A 20,552-nucleotide genomic window follows, 5' to 3' on the forward strand; every position below is an offset into this window, starting at 1 on the left:
ATAGATACTCCCATTATAAATTTCAAAAGTATGATGGCAGCACAAAGCAGAGAGCAATGATAAAGCAGTTGATGGCGATCTGTGGCGATAGGACGTTAGCGCGGTGATTCATGGCGATTACCCGGGAAAAGGTTAAATATATATATATATATATATATATATATATATATATATATATATATATAGAAAAGAATCAGGTAAGCGAGGTATACTTTGATAGTTATACTCACCCAGCCAGTTCCTCTTTGCTCAACATGCCATTTTGGTTCTTGTCTAGGTTGAGATACTGGCCATACACTCTAAGAGCAGAGGTGGCTGAGAACCAGTTGCTCTTTTGTTTGTCTTTAGACAACTCCTTATCTCTCAACTGTAACAGGAGGTTTTTATTTGAGAAAATACATTAAAACTTCAAATTAGCACTATATAGTGAATTAACATAGCTCAAGCATCTTAACAAAAAGAAATTATAATACTCTTATTAATCTTTTTGCCAAATTATGGTAGTATAATGAAAACGGAAGTATACAAAATTACAATAATTATTTTTTTAATATCTTTTTATTACTGTACACATGAAAATTATAAAAATAAAATTTTTATCCATATCTAATTAATTATGGATTAAGGTAATTGTGGTAGACAAAAAACCATGACACTGACATAGATTGATAACGAATAAAGTTGAACAAACAGGACATGAATTCTGGAACAGAAAATATTTCTTTGGATTTGTTTGTTAGATGCTCACAATCTTTTGGGAAGTGCATGATTTCATTTTTTAAATTGATAATGATGGTGATTTGGAGAAAGATTCCTAATTGTGATTTATTGGCTGAGCATTAGGAAAGCCTATCATCACTCATGGGGCAAGAAAAAAGAAATAAACGTGAAATCATTTTCACAAATTTTGTCTTGATATTCATTTTTAGCTACAAGCTTAGATGACATCGTGATTCTCATTGTTACATTGGCACGGCAAATTTTGAAATCATTGCACCATTGCCTAACTTGGCTTTCACTCATTCCTTTTCTGTACACATCACATCACATTTGGTGATAAATTTCTATTGGTTCATGGTTTTCATGCCAACTAAAACCTAATGACAGAACACACCTCAAAAACGGCTGGATTTCATACTATAGCACACACTTTAACACGTAACAGGAAACAAAGCAGGAAAGGTACAGTACAGAAATGTTTTAACATCAAGATATTATTTTTTAACCATCCCACTCAATGCAATAGATAAGCCAAAACATCTTACTTTCCAGACAGTTTATTGTTAACAACAAAACACTGTTTATTGTTATTGTGTTTTGTTTTTGTTTGTTGTATTGTTGTTTGTTGTCAGTTTTGTTGTTGTTCAGTTTAACAGGTTGTTGGGCCCTTTGTATTATTATGGACCAAATTTTAAGTTTCTGAGTTTCAGATTTTTGATGTTGTGCCTTATGATCAAGAGTAAGATAACCTCTCTTCAGTACTGAAACCTTTCGCTTATATACCATGGTTCCCAGGTAGCAAGGACCTTGTGGATAAAACATAACATCATTATCCTGCACACGGCTTCCATTGGAAACAGGTTGACAGCATCCCTATAGGGAGACACAAGAACATAATGTCTCAACCCGTAAACAAATCTGACAGTACTGTTTCACAGTTTTGGGATTCTTTCTTTGTCACTCACAGAGATGCTGTTACCATATATCCTGCATACGATATGCAGGATAGCAGAAATACCGCCAGTACCAGTGAGTGCATGATTCACAGCCTTGCGGGTTCTTGAAGTAGATCTCTAAATCTGCACAAAACTCTCAGTCCGCCTAGAGCTCTCTGAATTGTGCAAGTAATATTGTTAGACAAAGTAAGACCTCTAACACAACTCCAAGAGTCTTAATCTTGTCAGAGACTGAAAAGCTTTCTTCACCGAGCGTACCCTGCACAAAAGTTTCACAGAGGGTCCGCAATAATTCCTGTGGAGCAGTATGCAAGACAGTGCACTTGCCCACATCGAGTCTGATACCATTGCTCTCTGACAATTTGTGAATATTGAGCAGATCAGAATTGATGGCATGAATTGCCTCATGCATCAAGCTAAGCTCATATGACAAGTGTAATTGGCAATCGCCAGCATACTGATGAACAACTGCCTTGTGGAACACCACACTGTTGTTGAAGCGGCTCTGATTTCTCACTCTCCAGCCCAGTTTTGTGACTTGCACTCGACCCTTGAAATAAGTTTGAAAGCAGGCCACAATCTTATCATCACATCCATAAAATCTCAACTTAGCAATCAGGATCTCATGGTTAATAGAATGAAATGCTTAAGAGTAATCAAGTAGCACAACTGAGCTAAATTTCTTAGCATAATTTGTTTCATAAAGGTCACTGAACAAATTCAATAGTGCTGTTCCTGTACTATAATTTTTCCTGAAGCCAGATTGCAGTTTTGGTAGTATTTGTCTTTCTTCTATGAAGTTGTTTAACTGGTAGATAGCGATCTTTTTAAGTATTTTTAATATGGCAGGAAAAATAATAATTAGTCTTCGCAGCTGTGAGCTAGTGTGTCTGGTTACTTTGGGTAAAGAAATCACTATGATTTTTTCCAGTGTTCCAGGAATTTACCATTCATCAACAATTCATTTATCAGTAGAGGTAACTGCTCTAAGCGTGCAAGGACTAACAGCCTTCACCATCTGTATAGATTTCATCGCTACCAACTGCTATACATTTCATTTCATTTATGGCTCATTTTACATCGCCTTCTGTAGCTTTTGTAAAATTAAATTTGTTAACTGTTCCATTATTTTCATTGTTTTTAAAAAAGTTGACCATTTTCTTGTCTATTTTATTACCAGATCGCATATCAACTCAATATTTTATTATCATTTATTTTTTTTTTTATTATATATATAAGGGCATAAAACACACAGGTTATCAATGCCCGTAGGGTTAACGGACACCTACACTTTAAAATATGGTGTCACGTTATCAGTGCAAGGAATAGACAGCGGATTGCTGTGTCAAATAACATTATCACATTAAGACAATAAGAAAAACAACAGCAGTGAACAGAGGACTAAAACTAAATAACAAAAATAGCCGAGAGGCTGTAAAGGGGTCCAGTAGTTAAAATATGTCAGATAAATAATAACGATAATAAATATAACAAATTCTAATGCTAAAACCAGGTAAGTTAGTGAAGGTAAGGTTGTACAGGGACCCACCCTCACTAATAATAAATAAAATAGAAGGACAAAATTGCCCGTCTCCTTACGTGACACCTACATATTAAGATAGTGGTGTCTCTCACCTCACAGAAATTTTTAACTGTAAAGGGGCTTACCCTTGATTAAAACACAGAAATTTTCCTAACGAAATTTAAAAGATTGCACTTAGTCGGTGCTAGTTAAGAGCCTTAAAACTAAATAACAACTCAGGGGTGAACTGTAAAAGGGCTCACCCTTGCCTAAAACTAGCGGCTAAAATGTTTACTAAAACTAATCAGGTACTACTGTATAAGACTCATATTCTGGACATTAATTTGGTGCTCTCCAGAAAACTAAAGAGCTTTGTTAAAACATATTCTTTGTCACCAAGCAACTCATCTAACCGGCCTGCCGAAATCGTGCAAGGTTTTCCTCGGTCGGAGATCTATTAAATAACCGCAAGGCTTTCCTGCGCTCCCGAAGCGATATCCTACACTCTTCTGTCCACCAAGGTACGTTTCGTCTTTTTATGATTCCTGTTGTTTTTGGAATATTTTCCAGAGCGGCACTTGAAATGGCAACAGTTATCTTGTTGACAGCGGAGTCTATATCTACTGATGTTGAAACATCTGGTGCCTGTAAAACTTGTTTAAATTTGCCCCAATCTGCCTTTTCAAGCACCCATTTAGGTCTTTGGCGCACATTACCTGGAATATCGAGAACTTTAGTTATGACCGGTGCGTGGTCGCTACCGTAAAGGTCAGAGGAAACTGACCAGTCGAAGCGGTAAGCAATTTGTGGTGTGCACACGGTTAGGTCTAATACTGACCAGGAACCTGTTCTCGGGCAAAGATAAGTTGGCGAGCCATCGTTCAATAAAACAAGATTCAGATCAAGGACCTTGGAAAACCATGTTGCCCCTTGGAGAGCAAGTAGTAGAGCCCCAAAAACGATGGTGGGCGTTGAAATCCCCCACAAGTACGTAAGGATGAGGCAATTGATTAATAAGGTCCAATAGATCTTCTCTTGGAAGACATTCTGGTGGCGGGGGGATATAAACACAACAGATAAGTAATTTAAACGGTATGTCAAGCTTTATGCATATTACTTGTAGAGGTGTGTTCAAAGGTACCTCCACTGTATTCAGAGAAGGATTTGCGAGAACCATAACTCCTCCACATGCATGTCCGTCATTATGGTTGTCATGGCGGAAGATATCCCATCCCCTGATGGAAAATTGGCTTGCACGGCGAAGCTTGGTCTCCTAAATACATATGACATTTGGTTTTATTTGTGATGCTAGTAGGTTCAGGTCTTCCAGATGGCTTCGTAGTCCGTTAATATTCCATTGTATAATATTCATATAAAATTAGGTTTTAAAAGTAATTTTGTTTTTTTTTTCCTTGATTTTGTTTGAAATTTACAGTAGTTTTTTCAATTTCTGAATGTGGCCTAAGGTCGTCATCAAACAAATCCTCCTCCATTAGGCTGGATTTGGAGGACTGGTATGAGGGAGGGGTTCTGTTGGCACCCTTTGACCGTTCGACCACTTTAGAGGCAATTTTTTTATTTAGCCCAGAAACAAGTCTTTGGCGTACTTCCGGCGATATATTTTTCTTTCCCGTCACGCTGGAACCTCCAGCATTAGGGGTTTTTAAAAATTGAGCAGCAACCTGGCCTTCAGTAGACTGTTGCTTGCTTAAAGTGTTCCGTCCCTTGGGTTGAGTAGGTGTAGCCGGTCTTACAGACACAGAAGGTGCAAGATCTGATATATCAGTGCCTCCACTACGTGGGAAGGTCTTGGCACTAATTTGTTGTACCAAGGCAGCAACCTGTTGCGTTAGTTCTCTAACCATGCTCTTCCAGAGCTGAGCAGGAAGAACACGGTTTCGGTTGCACAGGGACAGAGGCAGCCTGAGAATAGGATACGTCCTTCTTCGGGGTTTGTCCAAGTCGTTTCCTATACTCTTTACGAGCATCGCCGAAAGACAATTTCTCGCTAGTAACTATTTTCAGCACTTCCTTTTCTTCTAAGTATACTTTACAGCTGCGAGAGCTTGAAGGATGCTTGCCCTTGCAGTTGACGCACTGTTCTTCGCCACCGGCACAGTCCTTGTCACTGTGACCACTTTTGCCACAAAGACTACATGTTTCAGGGTTATTGCAAGTTTTGCTTGAATGCCCAAAACGTTGACATCTATAACACCTCTGAGGATTTCTAAAGTATGGACGAACTTGTAGGGAAAGATATCCTGCTCTAATTGTGGCTGGTGGGTGAGGAAGGGCAAAAGTCAAAATGTGACCTGGTGTAGGTGTCAGTACACCGTGTTCAACCTTCATTATTCTCACCACATCAGTCACAAGACAATCTTTCAGTTCTTCTTTCAATTCTTCAATTGAGCAACATAGCATATCGCGACAGAATACAATTCCTTTGCAGAAATTTAATGTCTCATGAGGATGGACAACGACTTCTACTTTGTCGTAAAAGGATCTCATGGAGAGAAATTTCTGAGCCTGTGGAGCGTTCGCAGCCTCTACCAAGATGCTTCCATTACGAAGCTTCCTAACAGAAGACGGTGAGCCGCCCACTCCGACTAGAGCCTTGTTAACAAGGAAGAGGCTCACCTTTGCCAAGTTCTGAGATTCGTCTTTGTGTTTAAATACTAGAAAAAGTGGGGTGGGAAGATTTTGAATATTCATTTTATTATCTGCAGTTTTTCTCTGTTTGTTTGTTTCCTCTTCAGATTCTGAAGAGAGGGCACGCTTCTTTTCCAGATCCATACTAGAATCTCTTTCTACAACTCTATTTTTTTGTTCTTGAGAAGGGTTTAAGGTAGCCATTCAATATTTGAACCAGCGCATCGTGATTAAAGGTGCAGGCCGAGACATCGGGAACGGGTATACCCTCGGGAACCTGTCAGCCAAAGCTTGGCAGGGCACCCTACCCCAGTTCCCCCGGGCCCGATGTTATCTCGTTTAACCGAGTCGGGAATTCTCGCACGACTCGGGCTCGCACGTGGCAACAGAAATCTCCGACATTTCTGTCCAATAATCACTTCCTGACCAGGAACCGAAGTGGCTGGCACCAGGATTCATACTACCGTTTGCTTCGGCAGAGCAAGCTCACATCAGCTCTCTTCTGCTACACCTTCTCAGAGTGTAGCAGTTCAAGCACTCCCCACAAACAATAGCACGATCCAGTCAGGAAAAGGGAGGAATTAGGAATAGGTAGGATTTATGGATGAGACAGGGGAAAGTGCCAGGATTGGAGATGTGTCTGGTACTAGCTCGGGGTACGAAAGGTCGCCAACCTTTAAACGTCAGAGTAAGACGTCCCCCTATTACCCTTGATTAAAACACAGAAATTTTCCTAACGAAATTTAAAAGATTGCACTTAGGCGGTGCTAGTTAAGAGCCTTAAAACTAAATAACAACTCAGGGGTGATTATTTCATATTTTACCTTTAGAGAAAGACTAATACTTATGATTTATTAACTTCATTGCATTGCATTCATCTTTCAGACATGACCAGAACTCTTTCAGTTGATAAGATAATGACAATTTTCACCAAAGAGTGACTTTTTTTCTTCCCAAATCAATCTGTTTAGAGTGTTTCTGACTCTTTGTATTCACTCCAGTCCAGTTTGTCTCTTCCAAGATCTATTTATAAGCCTGTTCATTTCTTTAGTGACTAAATATTTCTTCTTTTCATGGAGCTTTCAATTTACTTACTTTTTTACAAACAATCGGGGAATGCTCATCAAAGATCTGGTTTATGTTGCTTGTTATAGATCTTTCAATGTTATCAACACCCTCAATATTTTTTGTAAACTCCCAGTTAACCTTTGATATTCATGCGACCGCTTTTTCTGATTTAAACTGATTCAAAATCCCTATAACTTACAAGTTTTAAAAATAATGCTAGGTTTTTTAATTTTTGTATGATTGTCAAATACCAAAATGACAATGAAGGTATAAAATTCAATAATAATAATAATAATAAAAGATATTATGAGTACTTTACCTGAAGCAGATCATCAAGAAAGCTACAGGCCAGTATATCCTGGATCCTGACCTTTCCTGTACGTAAGGGATCAAGAAAGAATAGGAACTTGCGGACAGCTGTACACACATAGAAACTGTGGAAGGATTTTTCAAGACCGTCTAATTGCAGAAGAGTGGGAATCAGATCCTGAATGTAGTTTTCTAAATCCTAAAAACACAATTTCTATAAGAAATCATAACGTCTAGTTTGCAATTAATGAAATGTTAGACATTGCAGATTAGAAGTAACAAGAAAAAAGCAGTTTTGAAGCTCTTTTTTATAAAATATTATTGTTCAGCCTCAGACAAATAAAACAGTCATAGATCTATAACAGAAAGCTTTCATCAGAGTAGACAGAAGCGTAATATGATATGCATAGAGCATGCATCCAATATGTGGTAGTTCAAAGTTTATATTACCTCAATTTCTTGTCTATCTGTTAAGTACAATATTGACTTCAAACTAACTTTGCGAAGACGTAGTGTCTAGAAATTTGGAGCATATATAAAAACTAGAAAACATTGCTATAATATGCAATTTACCACTTTACATAAGAAACAATTGTATATATGCAAATAAATGTTTACAAATGCCCAGGATACACAAACAAAACCGGGGCAAATATTTTGTTACTTGAAAATCAATATATGTTTTTCATGAAATAATGCAGTTTTAGTTAATTTACATGATTTTGCAGATGCAAGTTTCTGTCTGCTTTTGTACAGAAAAAGTACAAGGAAATGTTACAATAAATTCAAAATCTAGACAGTATTCTTCATATATTCAAAATTAGTCACTGCAAAGTTTAATTGGGCGAGTCTCTTCCACCAATTAATTGATAACGAAAGCATATTTCTGTTTTTATTGTATCTATCAGTATACTCAATATCTTTCTAATGAGTTAATTTACAGGGTTGAAAATTCCACTTCTACTCCCTCTACATCAAAATCGAAAATGATAAACATCCATTCATTGAGGGGACGGTTTTCGGGCCAGGATGTTGTCCGTTGTGGAGCAAACGCGAAGCTTCACACTCCTGACTTAAAGGCTGCATGTAAACTGGTGTTACTATATTCTGCTAGGTTTAATGTAATTTGATGTTACCAGCTTCTATTAGTATTTTAGTATTTGTATTCACCTTGTTGCATTTACTATAATATTATTTTTGTTGCATGTTTTTATTATTTATATTTTAATTCAACACCTCTAATACCAATAATAAACTTATTTTTCATAGGTTTTTTTAATATGAGTTATGTTAATATGTTGATATTAATGTGTTCGGATTCCAGATATTATGTATGTATACTCCGATTTATCATAGTATTATATTCTATGCGTAACAAATCATGCTTACGCTTGGATGTTATTAGGATTAAACTCATTGCCTGTTTATTATATTTATTGTACAATTTTAATCATTATTTAAGTTGTCAATTATTAAAGTCTTGTCAATAAAGAGAATTTCTTCTAAAATTGGTTGACTGTTCAGTAAAATTAATAAATTAAAGACCATATTTAAAGTTTATTGAATTACAGTATGTTTGTTAACTTTATTTTATAACATTTCCAAGTCCATTGTAATTTAATCTGTTACATGGGCGAAAAAATCGTTAAACTCTTCAGTCACCTGTGTAGGTTCGCTAATAAGATGATCCTTAATTTTGATTTTGAATTCTCTTTGCTCACTTAAATTTTTTTGTCGGTTGATGATGGCCCATGATGTTTTGCAAAACTTGCAACTCCACCGCCTTTAAAACAGTTGCGATAAAACATGCTTGCCAAATTATAATTTGGAATTTTGAGGAATTTTATATTTTTTTTTTTTTTTGTCATAACCATTTTTGATTACGACAAACAAGTCAGGGGAAAGCTCCTTGCAGACTATGGCAAGTTCATCACCTATATTTGTTGCTATTTATGCATTTTGGTGAAGCAAATGGAGGAGAGAATTTTGCGATTTGGAAATTCTGGGGGTTACCCGGTTATCTGAAGAGGATTTCCTAAAAAAGCTGTTTAGTTATAAATGAGGTTACTGGAGGAAGCAGGTTGGCTAGGGATGAGATGAGCTGCAACAGGGTTGGAGACAGCCTCAGCGTAGGTCTGGAGCTGCATGGTTGGCGGGGAAATCTGTCTCAACTTTCTGGTGAATTGGTCCTGCTGGTGGGGCCTGAATCGCAGTTAATGGACTAGCAACTGGAATTGATGCTGGAGGATCTCCTTTTGCAGGGACTGTGTCAGAGAATCCCATCATCTTCTCTATGATGAGCCGTGCTAGTGCTTTCTTGCCCAATATGTTTAAGTGCATGCGATGTGATATGAAACCCAGTCATTGTATACTGCTCCAGTCCATCAATGCTACTCCCTCATGACGACAACACAGCTTGGCTATGTAATTATTAATCAGCCTGATGTTTTTATTTACCAAGTTGTTTGGCGCCAAGTCATAATGGTGGGGGATGGTGGACACCATCAATTTACAGACTTAGCTCAACTGTATAATGGAGTTTTCCATTTCCTTGTAGATTACGTGTCCCCCATCTATTCTCCATATCATTTGTGCCCACTATGAGGATGTGCTAGTGGTCTGCAGAAGGTGCATTTTAGCCAGAGTAAGACACGACAGTCGACAGACCAGCCCCTGATTTATACATACCACTCATGTTTATTTGTAGGTGCAGATTTTCTCTAACCAGGCCAGAGACGTAGCGGGCATGACTGTCACCAGCAACTGAGATGGATTTGAATGGGATCTTCATTTAGTTCTCGTTATTCTTCCTGGTTTTTTCCTCCTTCTTTTTTTGTATACGTTTTTGTTTCCTTCTCTTAGTTTTATTTCATTTAGTTTTCGTGAGAGTGAAGGGACCATTAGCGTAAGTTACAAGTGCATCCTCCTGTAGTAGATCGTAGCGGTTATTAACAGGAATTGATGGCACTGCCGAGTAAAATATATACTAGTCCACTCCGTCTGACTGGCGGCGAGAGATAACAGCATATACAGCAGTCTAATTTGTTAGAGAAATTAAAATAAATTAATTCTGTGCTGTTCCTGTTCAATTGAGGTTAGTAACACAGACATGTATGTAGTGCCCTATAACACCGTAAAATACAGTAGGTTAGACATCAAATGTACTTTGACATTTGAGAAACCTCTATTAAATGTGGATTTTTTCATCATTTTCATCATTTATTTTCAATCATGCCGTGTAGTTAATACTCAACAAAAGTCAGCCAGAGCAACAAACGCAGGTTCAATCCACCAACTCCACCTTCGGCGCACTCCATCTTGTGTTTTTCTCATTACTTACATGGCTACCCTTAGGACTAATGTAACCCTAGAACATCAGAGAACAGGAGCCCTCAAATTTGATCAGCTTCTGCAAAAGCCTTGGACTTTGAGGACACAAATTTAAGTAAAAGTAAATTTAAGTAAAGGGAGGTGCAAAGGTCCTTTTAGGCCTAAGCGCTGGGACAAACCATCCTTTTCCCTCAGGAAAAAAACCAGAATTACTTTTTTGATAGACAGAAATTAAGACTTCCAATGGACCAATGTTTATCATTTTCAGTACTGATGTAGAAGTAGAGGTTTCACCATAAAATTTAACCCGGTCAACTCGTTTAACAGTTATCATGCATACAGACACACAAAAATCACATTAAGTTCATCAAAAACTGTGGGAGAGGCTTCTCTAAATGCTCAGGCAATAACTAATAGAGTATTAAAAATAAAAGAGAATAAATCTTAAAACACACTCCAAATTATAGAGATATACTAACACGCAGCAACTTAGATGATACAAGACTTGACAGCAGCAGAGTGAGAACAATGATTGCAAAAGATAAATACAACAATAATACAAATATTAATGAAAGTGTGGGTTCTAGAATACTGACCGACTCACATAAGAAACCATGACCAGCATCATCATACAGTGACAATCCGATGCGAGTCTGATGCAGCCAAACCTTGCGCATCACGTAATTGAACAGTGACATGATGCTGACACGACCAAACACATCATCCTGCTGCAGTTTGGCAAACACCACTGGACTGAGGTAACTCCTACAATCATCTCTATATTAGATTTTATTTGATTACAAGGGTTTATTCTACATGATGTATTTAACGTCTATTGACATTCTTTTAATATTTTTAATGCCAATATAAAGAAACAGATTCCTATAAATATTCTAACATGCTTTCCTCCCAAAATTAATATTTCACAAGTGAAGTTCACACCTTTAAAATGTACAGCTGACATTGTTTAACATATTTACAAGTTTTAGTTTTCTTGTTGGCATTTACATACTCAAGTTATCTACTTCAGATCCAAAATTTCTTTACTGGCACGTCACATTTTTAGATGTTAAACAAAGCAAGACAGAAAGATAAAATGTAAACAGACTAAAATATATCTCAAACTAACCATTATAAACAATTAAAATAATAAACACAACAATAATAATCAACAATAAAGGAGAACAATAATAAATACTATGTCATTTTAAACCCTTATTACAACATTTTTAAACAGTGTAAGTAAGGTTAATAATGTATTATGAAGTATAAAAATAAAAAAATCAATTTTAATTTATTAAAAACAAAAATTGTAAACTTTAACAACTTATCAAACAATTTTCTACAGAGATAATTTTTCTTGAGTGAAATTTGCTATCCTGTTGTTATACAGGGTGCTAGCCTTTTTATGAGAAGTCACAGAGTATTATTGCACTATTATCTTACAAAATATATTTTACTTTAATATAGGGTACATGTTTTTCTGTCAGATATTATTTTTATATTAATGAGCTTATTTTATATACAACGTTTCAATAAAGTTATGATTATTTTTTAATGGAATTTGTATATTTATTAATTTTTTGTTATACAAGAAATCTTTGTATCACTGTATTTGCTGCTATAAATTAATAATCGTAAATATCCTCCAAACAGCTTGTGCCTTGGATGCATTCTCTTTCTGCTTTCTTAATCGGTATCTTTTAGCTAGAAATGGTGTTTAGGTCAACCTGGCATTGCTTAGATTAGATGTTATTTTTATTTTTTTGTCATTAAAGGTTAAACATTCTCCTTGAACTATTTATCACCAAACTATACCAATTACATTTCAACATGAGTGTTAAAATTATGGTAGTTGTCAATAATGAACATTCCACAAGAGTTCTCCATCATGTTCTTACTCATTTGGACTTTATGAAGGGCCTACGATTACAGCTTGAGATAATGGTGAGGAAAGATTCAACAAAACACTGCAGTTCCGACAAGTCTGCACTTCAAGGGTCGACTATGAATCTTTGCTGCTCTGCTATCGAGACAACACTCGAAAGTCCCACAACCAGTATGGACGACCAACTACACTCCCCAACAGGAACTCCTGTCTCCCCTCTTCTCAACTGTTTGACTTCAGACTCAGAAGTGCAGGGTTTCATAACACCAATTGTAAGAAAACCACAATATCCAGTAGATTTAATTAATAGTTTACTTGACCAATCACAAAAACCTAATCTAAATTTAATATCAAACTCTAATCAAATAAAAAATTTGATCTCAGAGCCAATAAAAATACATAAACATTTTTTAATTCTTGTCAAGATATTCCAGATGTTTTCAAATCTTCAATTGCAAATAAAAAAATACAGTTATTTCACATTGATATTCAACATTTACCTGCAAGAATAAAAGCTCTTAATTTAACTGCAAACAAATTAAATCCTGATATGTTTTAAATGAGCATAAAATTTTGGATACTGAAATAGCTAGGTTTATTTAACTTGGAGGTTTATCCGGTGCATGCTTCTTTTTTAAGGGTTCTTACATCTAGAGGAGCAGTTATGGTTTCAGAAAAAAATGAAGTATAAAAATGTTAATTTGTAATGTATTCTGAGTATTGTATCTGAAAAAGAATTTGAATGTTATATTGTGGATAATAAATTCAATGGTGTTAATTTTGTTTTAGTTGCATTATACAAAGACTATTCACAAAGTAACAGACGTTTTGAAATAAAATAATTTACCAACTGAAATATGATCATTTTATTATATATATTTAAAAGCTACACTCTTAGGCTATTTTTCAACAGAATTTTTCGTTCAAATTGAGACATTTATCATAACATGACACAAGTTTATGCATTACAGCTTTGTAGAAATATGTTGCCTAAATCTTAACCACTGATTAACGCCAGCATGAAGTTCAGCATCACTATCGAAGCGCTGCTGGATGATCAAACACTTCCCAATCAAAATCATCCAAGACTTATTGTGTACGATTGGCTGCATGGAAACGTGCATTGTCATGGAAAAACTAAATAAATTTTTGAGCTCAATTTTCTCCTACACTTGTTTTGAATCACTGGTTGTAGGTTCTGCAGTGTTTCACAGTACCTCTCTGCATTGATTGACCAGAATTACGCCCTTAGCATCCCAAAAACCGTTACCATAATCTTTCTCGCTAACAGAGTTTGGAGATAATTTCTTATTTTTTTTTTTTTTTTTTTTTAGAATGTGTGTGCCTCCATTCCACAGATTGCATATTTGTTTCACAATTGACATGCTTCACCCATGTTTCAGCACCAGTAACAATACGATCAAGAAGTTCGTTACCATGTTAGTCGTATTCATCCAGGAAAGTTAACAATGCAGCAAGTCTTTGTTTTTTGTGATATTCTGTAAGGATTTTTGGAACCACCTGGCACAAAATTTGTGGTATCCAAGCTTCCCTACAATAATTTCATAAAGTAAACTTTGTGAAATTTGTGGGAAATCCAAGAGTTCAATCATTGTAAAAAGGCAATTTCACGAGCTTTGTCATTGATTTACAACATCAAATCTTCAGTCACTAGGCTAGGCTGACCACTATGACTATCGTCATGAACATTGGTGCGGCAATTTTTCAAGTCAATACACCACTGCCTTACTCTACTTTCACTCATTATTCAATTTCCTTAAACTTCACACAGTTGGCAATAGATTTCAATTGGTTTATGGTTTTTTGCTAACAAAAACCTTATTACTGAACGCACTTCACAAGCGGCAGAACTTTCAACTGCAGCACACATTTTAATTAATCACACTAAGAAAAGTAAAAGTAAATGGTGACTACAGCTCAATGCGCACTCAATGCCAGAGTGTTTTCACACCAAGATGGCAGCTGTAGCCCCGCCCACCTTTGCACTATTCAAAAACGTCTGTTACTTTCTGGATAGCCCTTGTATAGACCCAGCTCTAATATAGCTAATTTTTTAGAAATATTAAGTTTTTTCCTAAATATCATAGTTAAAAAATTGTATAACATAATTGTCGTTGGAGATATTAACTCATATATACCCAGAATAAAGAGCAGAGAAACTGTTACTCTAACATACGGTTGTACTAGTAACGTGTCAGTACTGACCCCATGGGCTTATATAGGTTATTTTTTATTATAAAGGAATTTCTCCATTTACATCGAACACTTAATTAATTGGTCTATCCCTACAATAGTATTCCACCTGTTGTTGCTTTTTTTTTAATTACAAAACAAATTGTATCAAAAAAACTTACATGGGTTTACACTCTAAACTCAAAACATTCAAACATACTTGCACTTTGGTCCAGCTAGCTTTGCTACCTTGCAAAAGTTCTCATAATTTATCATCTGTTCGTCTCCTGATGTAGGAGGACTGTGATGTTTGTCTAAGAGAAGCCAAAGGGTCTGAAAAAAATATGACCATAATTATAAATATACAAATATTTATTTAACAAAGTAATTTATAATAAAGATAAATTATCTTTAATGTACAAGCATTTAATAGGTTTACAAACAACGTAAACAAAATTAATGCATTGTAAAAATATAAAATACTAGTACAGTAAAAAATCTATTAAAAAAATAATAGAGGTTGAACACATTTCACATAGCGGAAATTTTTGATAATATGAGGTTATACTTAAACTAAACACTTCCAGAAAATAAGCATAGCTCGCTCAAATTATAACGTTACTGTATTATTTTATAGGTAATATGTACAGAAAGAGAAATATTTTAATGAACTTTTACCATCAAATAAATATTATGCTATTTTTTTACACCTCTTTGTAACAGCAATATCAACGTTTTAACATGAATAGGTGAAACCTTCTGTGACCTGAGCAAAGCCTTTGATTGTGTTAACTACTGTGATCTTATCACAAAGCTAAATTATTATGGGTTTTCAGATCCTACAATAAAATATTTCAAGTCTTATTTACATGATCGACAACAGATAGTTACCATCAATGGGGTAAGGTCCAAGGACATAACAGTAAATATGGTGTCCCATAGGGCTCTGTCCTTGGACCACTTCTATTTTTAATCAGAATAAATGATCTACCTTTCTCAGTGACAGCTAAAACATTACTTTACGCTAACGATACAACTTTTATTAACATTGCAAATAACATTGGGGAACTCTCAAAATTTTCAGATGAAACCTTAATAGGTGCTTCCCAGTGGTTTCGACCTAATGGATTTCTTTTAAATGAAGAAAAGACACAAAATATAATTTTTAGCTTGAAACCTTATTTGGCCCCTTTTGATAACAGTTTTAGCTCCAATGTAAAATTAGGAATGTATATAGATAACCAACTAAACTGGAACCAACATACAGAATATATAAGCAAGAGGCTTTCTAGAGTTATTTACCTGTTAGGTCGCCTTAAGAGTGCTGTTCCTAAAAACTATGTGAGGACTGCCTATTTTGTGTATTTCCAAGCAGTTTTTCGATATGGTTTAATATTTTGGGGCAACTGCTCAGGAACTGAAGACATCTTAATTCTTCAAAAAAAAGCTATTAGAGTAATGACTTATTCTCAACCGCTGGAACATTGTAAACCACTTTTTATTCTGTTAGAGATTCAAACGGTTATCAATATATATATATATATATATATATATATATATATATATATATATATATATATATATATATTTGATTTAATTAACTATATTCTAAAAAATCCAAAATTTTTAAAATTTAATAACGAAATTCATTCTTACAATACAAGAACTAAAAACAATGCTGTAATTGGTTATCACCGCCTCAGTAAAACCTTAAATAGTCACATGGTGACATCACTGAGAATCTATAATTTTTTAGAACTTCTGGTAAATAAGTATCCACATAAAACCTTCACTAAGCTTTTTTATAGTTGGCTTTTGAAACTGTTTTCACTTCTCAAGTTTTATCCAATAATCGGAGTTCTGATAACCAGGGCTTTACTGTACTAAAACTAACATTCATCTAGAGACTTAAGACAAGAATGAACAACTTAATTCTAGAAGGAGACCTGCAGACCATTCCACGGACTTACAATGGAGTTTGGCGTGTCATGTAATAACCTTCAGAATGATCAAATGGGCGATCAACTCATTTAGTTCTTACAAATCTTCTGGGGAGTGAGACCAATTTGCTTGCAGCAGGGTTTGGACGATCTCTTACCTGTCTGTGCAGGCTGTTCAGCCTCTATGGCCCTCAGGTATGTATGTGCCTCTATCCTGGGAAGCATCCAGAGTGGTATTTATACCGAAGCAGAGGATGTCTAGTCTGATTTGCCTAAGTCCGTTAGGCTGATATGTCTGTACTCTTTTCTTCTCAAAATTATGGAGAAGATGATTGTTAGGTTTCTTTGATTTGTTACTGTATTATTTTCACAGTAGTTGCCTACAAATATAAGCTGGAATGGTATCAGCTATTACTAATATGATCTCCACTTTCACTTTCAATTTTGTTTTTAATAAATGGTAGTCAGTCGAGTTTGTTGTTTACAATGGGTGATAACATGTTTTCTTCAGAACTTGACAGATTGTTACTGAAAGTTGCAGTGACCGAGATATGGTGACATGATTTGTTTGACGATGAATTACTTCGTATTTGTCTGCAAATATTAGTGTATAAGCCCAAGCTGTGCAAAGACTTCAACCAACACACTGAATCTTCAGACCAAGTTAAAATCCAATCTGATTCTGATCCAGATATCATACCACCGTCATCAGAACACCAGCCAGGCAATAACTATAATAATTATCCAGTAGTAATTTCTGTCAGTGAAGAACCTTGTCCAGGTCCGTCAAACTAACTTTTTATTTATTCAGTACAATTCAGTACTTATCTAAATAAATAAATGCATATAGTATAACACAAAAATATATAATGTGTTAAGATAGTGCAGTTCAAATTACCGCAAGTGGAATATTATAGTGGAATATTAAACTGTGTACACACTGCGGTGGAACAGCCGACTGCCTACCGCTTTAAACAACTCCAGACGCTGGATGTCACACTAAGATTTTTCGTTGCCCGTAATGGGTTAAAAATATATTGTATTTCATTTTTACCAGAAAAAAATTCTTCATTTTATTGACCAAGAAATGGAATCTGACAAGTGGTTTATTGAACATTTTTTTCCCCCGAATAGCTTGCAAATATACAAAACTCGGGATGTTATATTAAGGAGATAACCTATTACAATAGCTACAGCTCTCAAAGGATTAAGAAATTTTTCCAAATTGTTTGAGGCTTTCCATATTAATATTTCATACTTTGAAACCGACTAGATTTAGGAAAAATAAACAGTTTTGTGATTTTAAAGAGAAGCTCTATTAGCCAAAATCCTCATTGCAACTCTAAATGAAAGTTTTTGACAAATTTTGGTTTTGTTTTTCAAAATCTAGTGTATCATCAATTATTTTTCTAAAAATTCATTAGTATAAGATAGATTATTTTCATTATATTCTAATTTATTGTTTGGATTTTGTCTAGCTTAAAATTGTATAATGTTGGTTTATATAAGTTTTTACAATACATATTACTATAAAATAATACTAACAATTCAATATGATAAATGTTTCTAATAACGTAAATAACTTTGGAATTGGTTTCACATTTTTCTTAATATTCATTTTTTAGAAACCACGTCTTAAAAAAACCAGGTTTGTAAAATATTTACTTATGCATTAGATTTGATACAAAGGTTTTAAATGTTGGAGTTTAGGTGTACTGTTCTTTATCAGAAAGAGATCCCAAGTTATGCTGTCTACATTAGCCATTATATTTATATAGCAATATAATTTACAGCATATGTATAAAAAATGAGATACTATGATTAAATTAACTGTATTTATAATGAGAGGATATAAAATATGAATGGGTAAGTTTGTGTACGGCAAATATATTTTAAATAAATATTTATGTATTTTAGTACTATACGAGGTGTGTTCAAAAAGTATCCGACCTTGATGTCTGGCATGAACTGACGTTACTCGGCGGCAATCTGATCCCCTTCAAAGTACTCCCCTCCACAAGCCACTACCTTATTCCAACGCTCCTCCCACTTCCCGAAACACTCCTTAAATTCATTTTGCGGAATGGCTAACAGGTCCTTCGTCGCATTTTGTTTTATTTGTTCAACATCGTCAAATCTTTTTCCTTTCAAAGGAATTTTTAATTTCGGAAATAGCCAGAAGTCACAAGGAGCTATGTCAGGACTGTAGGGAGGCTGTCGTAGTTGGTTGATGTCGTGTTTGACCAAAAAATGCTGAATAAGATTTGAGGAATGAGCTGGCGCATTGTCATGGTGCAGGATCCAGTCACGGCTTGTCTACAGTTCAGGTCGCTTCCTTCGCACTGCATCTGCACCTTATTCACTGTCTGGCCTCTTGGAGCATATTCGTGATGAACAACGCCGTCCTGGTCAATAAAAACTGTCAGCATTGTCTTGACATTGCTTCGACTTTGTCTTGCTTTTTTCGTCCGTTGCTCTTCGCGAGTTTTCCACTGTGAAGATTGAGCCTTTGTTTCAGGGTCGTAGCCATAAACCCATGACTCATCGCCAGTGATAACTTTTTTAAATAGCCCTGGGTCACTTTTTATCAAATCCAGATTATCCTGTGCGATTTCAAGTCGACAGTTCTTTTGGTCTTCTGCCAGCAGCCGAGGAACAAATTTTGCCGAAACAAGGTTCATTTTTAAATCTTCGTGTAAAATGTTACAAACTGATGATTTTGGTATTCGTAAATCTTCTTCCACCTCTCGGACAGTCAATCGACGGTTTTCATTAATTGCTGCACGAACACGTTCAACATTTTCAGCGTTTCTGGCCGTTGAAGGCCTGCCAGATTGGTCATCACTCTCCACTGATATGCAGCTATTTTTAAACCGCCTAAACCACTCTTTTATTTGTGCACCGCCCATAGTAACGTCACCATAAAACTTTCCATATCATAGTAATCGTCTCTGATGCTGAATGGCCAAGTTTTTGGCAAAATTTAATGTAAATGCGTTGCTCAACATGTTCAGTCATATTGAAATGCGACGCACACGGCAGTACTGTACGGAACAGAGCGTTGTGACTCACTGAGTGACCGGATCATATTCAATGCCTAATATGGGAAGGAGTAGGCTCGTCCCTCCCCTCCAATAACCGGTTCGAGCCGGTCGGTCACGTCGCGGCCGCCTACTGGTCGGCGGTCAAATACTTTTTGGACAGACCTCGTATACATACATTTTTCCCCCAGATTTCAGTTGACTCTAGCTCACAATAAGTTTAGTAGCAGACATAAAACTTAAGTTTACAATGGAAATTTATAATGATCATTCACAAACTAACCTCCAATTCACTGTTGTCTAACCACTGTTTGCTCCTTGTCTGTATAAACATAGCTCTTGCATCTTCACGGAGTCTGTGTGGTAACACCTCTTCTTTCGTAGGGACCTAAGACAATCCTCATAAATAAAACTTATAAAATGATAACTTAAAAGTAAAAAATTCTGTAAAGTTAGAAAGAGCTTGCTAAGAAATAAATTTGAACATTTTGAAATTTAACTGAAATAAATGATTTTTTTTAACTGTGACGTTTTTCACAGTATGTAAAAAACTTCTCAAGTATATAACGTTGAAAAGTATAAACATAATCTACGCTTAGATCATAGGATGATTGCTATGGAACATGTTTTGAAAATTTTTCCTGCCTAACAAAATAAATTTTTATTCACATGAACTATTTACAAAAACTTACGAATAATACATTTGATTATATTAAGTTTCAGTGCTAAAATTTTTATATACAAAAACTTATGAATAATACATTTGATTATATTAAGTTTCAGTACAAAAATTGTTATATATCTCTAACAAGAAGTGCATATGTTAATACATTATTGTTTATAAAAACTCTAGTTAGGAGCATGTCTTTGAAGCTACATAACTTTCCCATTTTATTATGCTCAAAAAATTGTACTTACATATGTTTAGATTTTTGT

The 20,552-nt window shown here is 35.3% G+C and overlaps 1 protein-coding gene across 1 annotated transcript in view; it reads right to left on the reverse strand.

Annotated features, from left to right (window-relative positions):
• Positions 1-20,552, reverse strand: part of LOC124372016 (serine/threonine-protein phosphatase 2A regulatory subunit B'' subunit gamma-like) — a 47,823-nt gene that overhangs the window by 24,858 nt on the left and 2,413 nt on the right. Inside the window, exons 3-7 of the mRNA XM_046830394.1 lie at positions 19,900-20,004; positions 14,856-14,968; positions 11,151-11,319; positions 7,235-7,423; positions 231-367 (exon numbers count right to left, since the gene is read on the reverse strand). Coding sequence (XP_046686350.1) covers positions 231-367; positions 7,235-7,423; positions 11,151-11,319; positions 14,856-14,968; positions 19,900-20,004 — 713 coding nt within the window. The remainder of the gene's footprint in view (positions 1-230; positions 368-7,234; positions 7,424-11,150; positions 11,320-14,855; positions 14,969-19,899; positions 20,005-20,552) is intronic.

The sequence above is a fragment of the Homalodisca vitripennis genome, chromosome 1 (assembly GCF_021130785.1).
Source record: "Homalodisca vitripennis isolate AUS2020 chromosome 1, UT_GWSS_2.1, whole genome shotgun sequence".
NCBI classification, from domain to species: Eukaryota; Metazoa; Arthropoda; class Insecta; order Hemiptera; family Cicadellidae; genus Homalodisca; species Homalodisca vitripennis.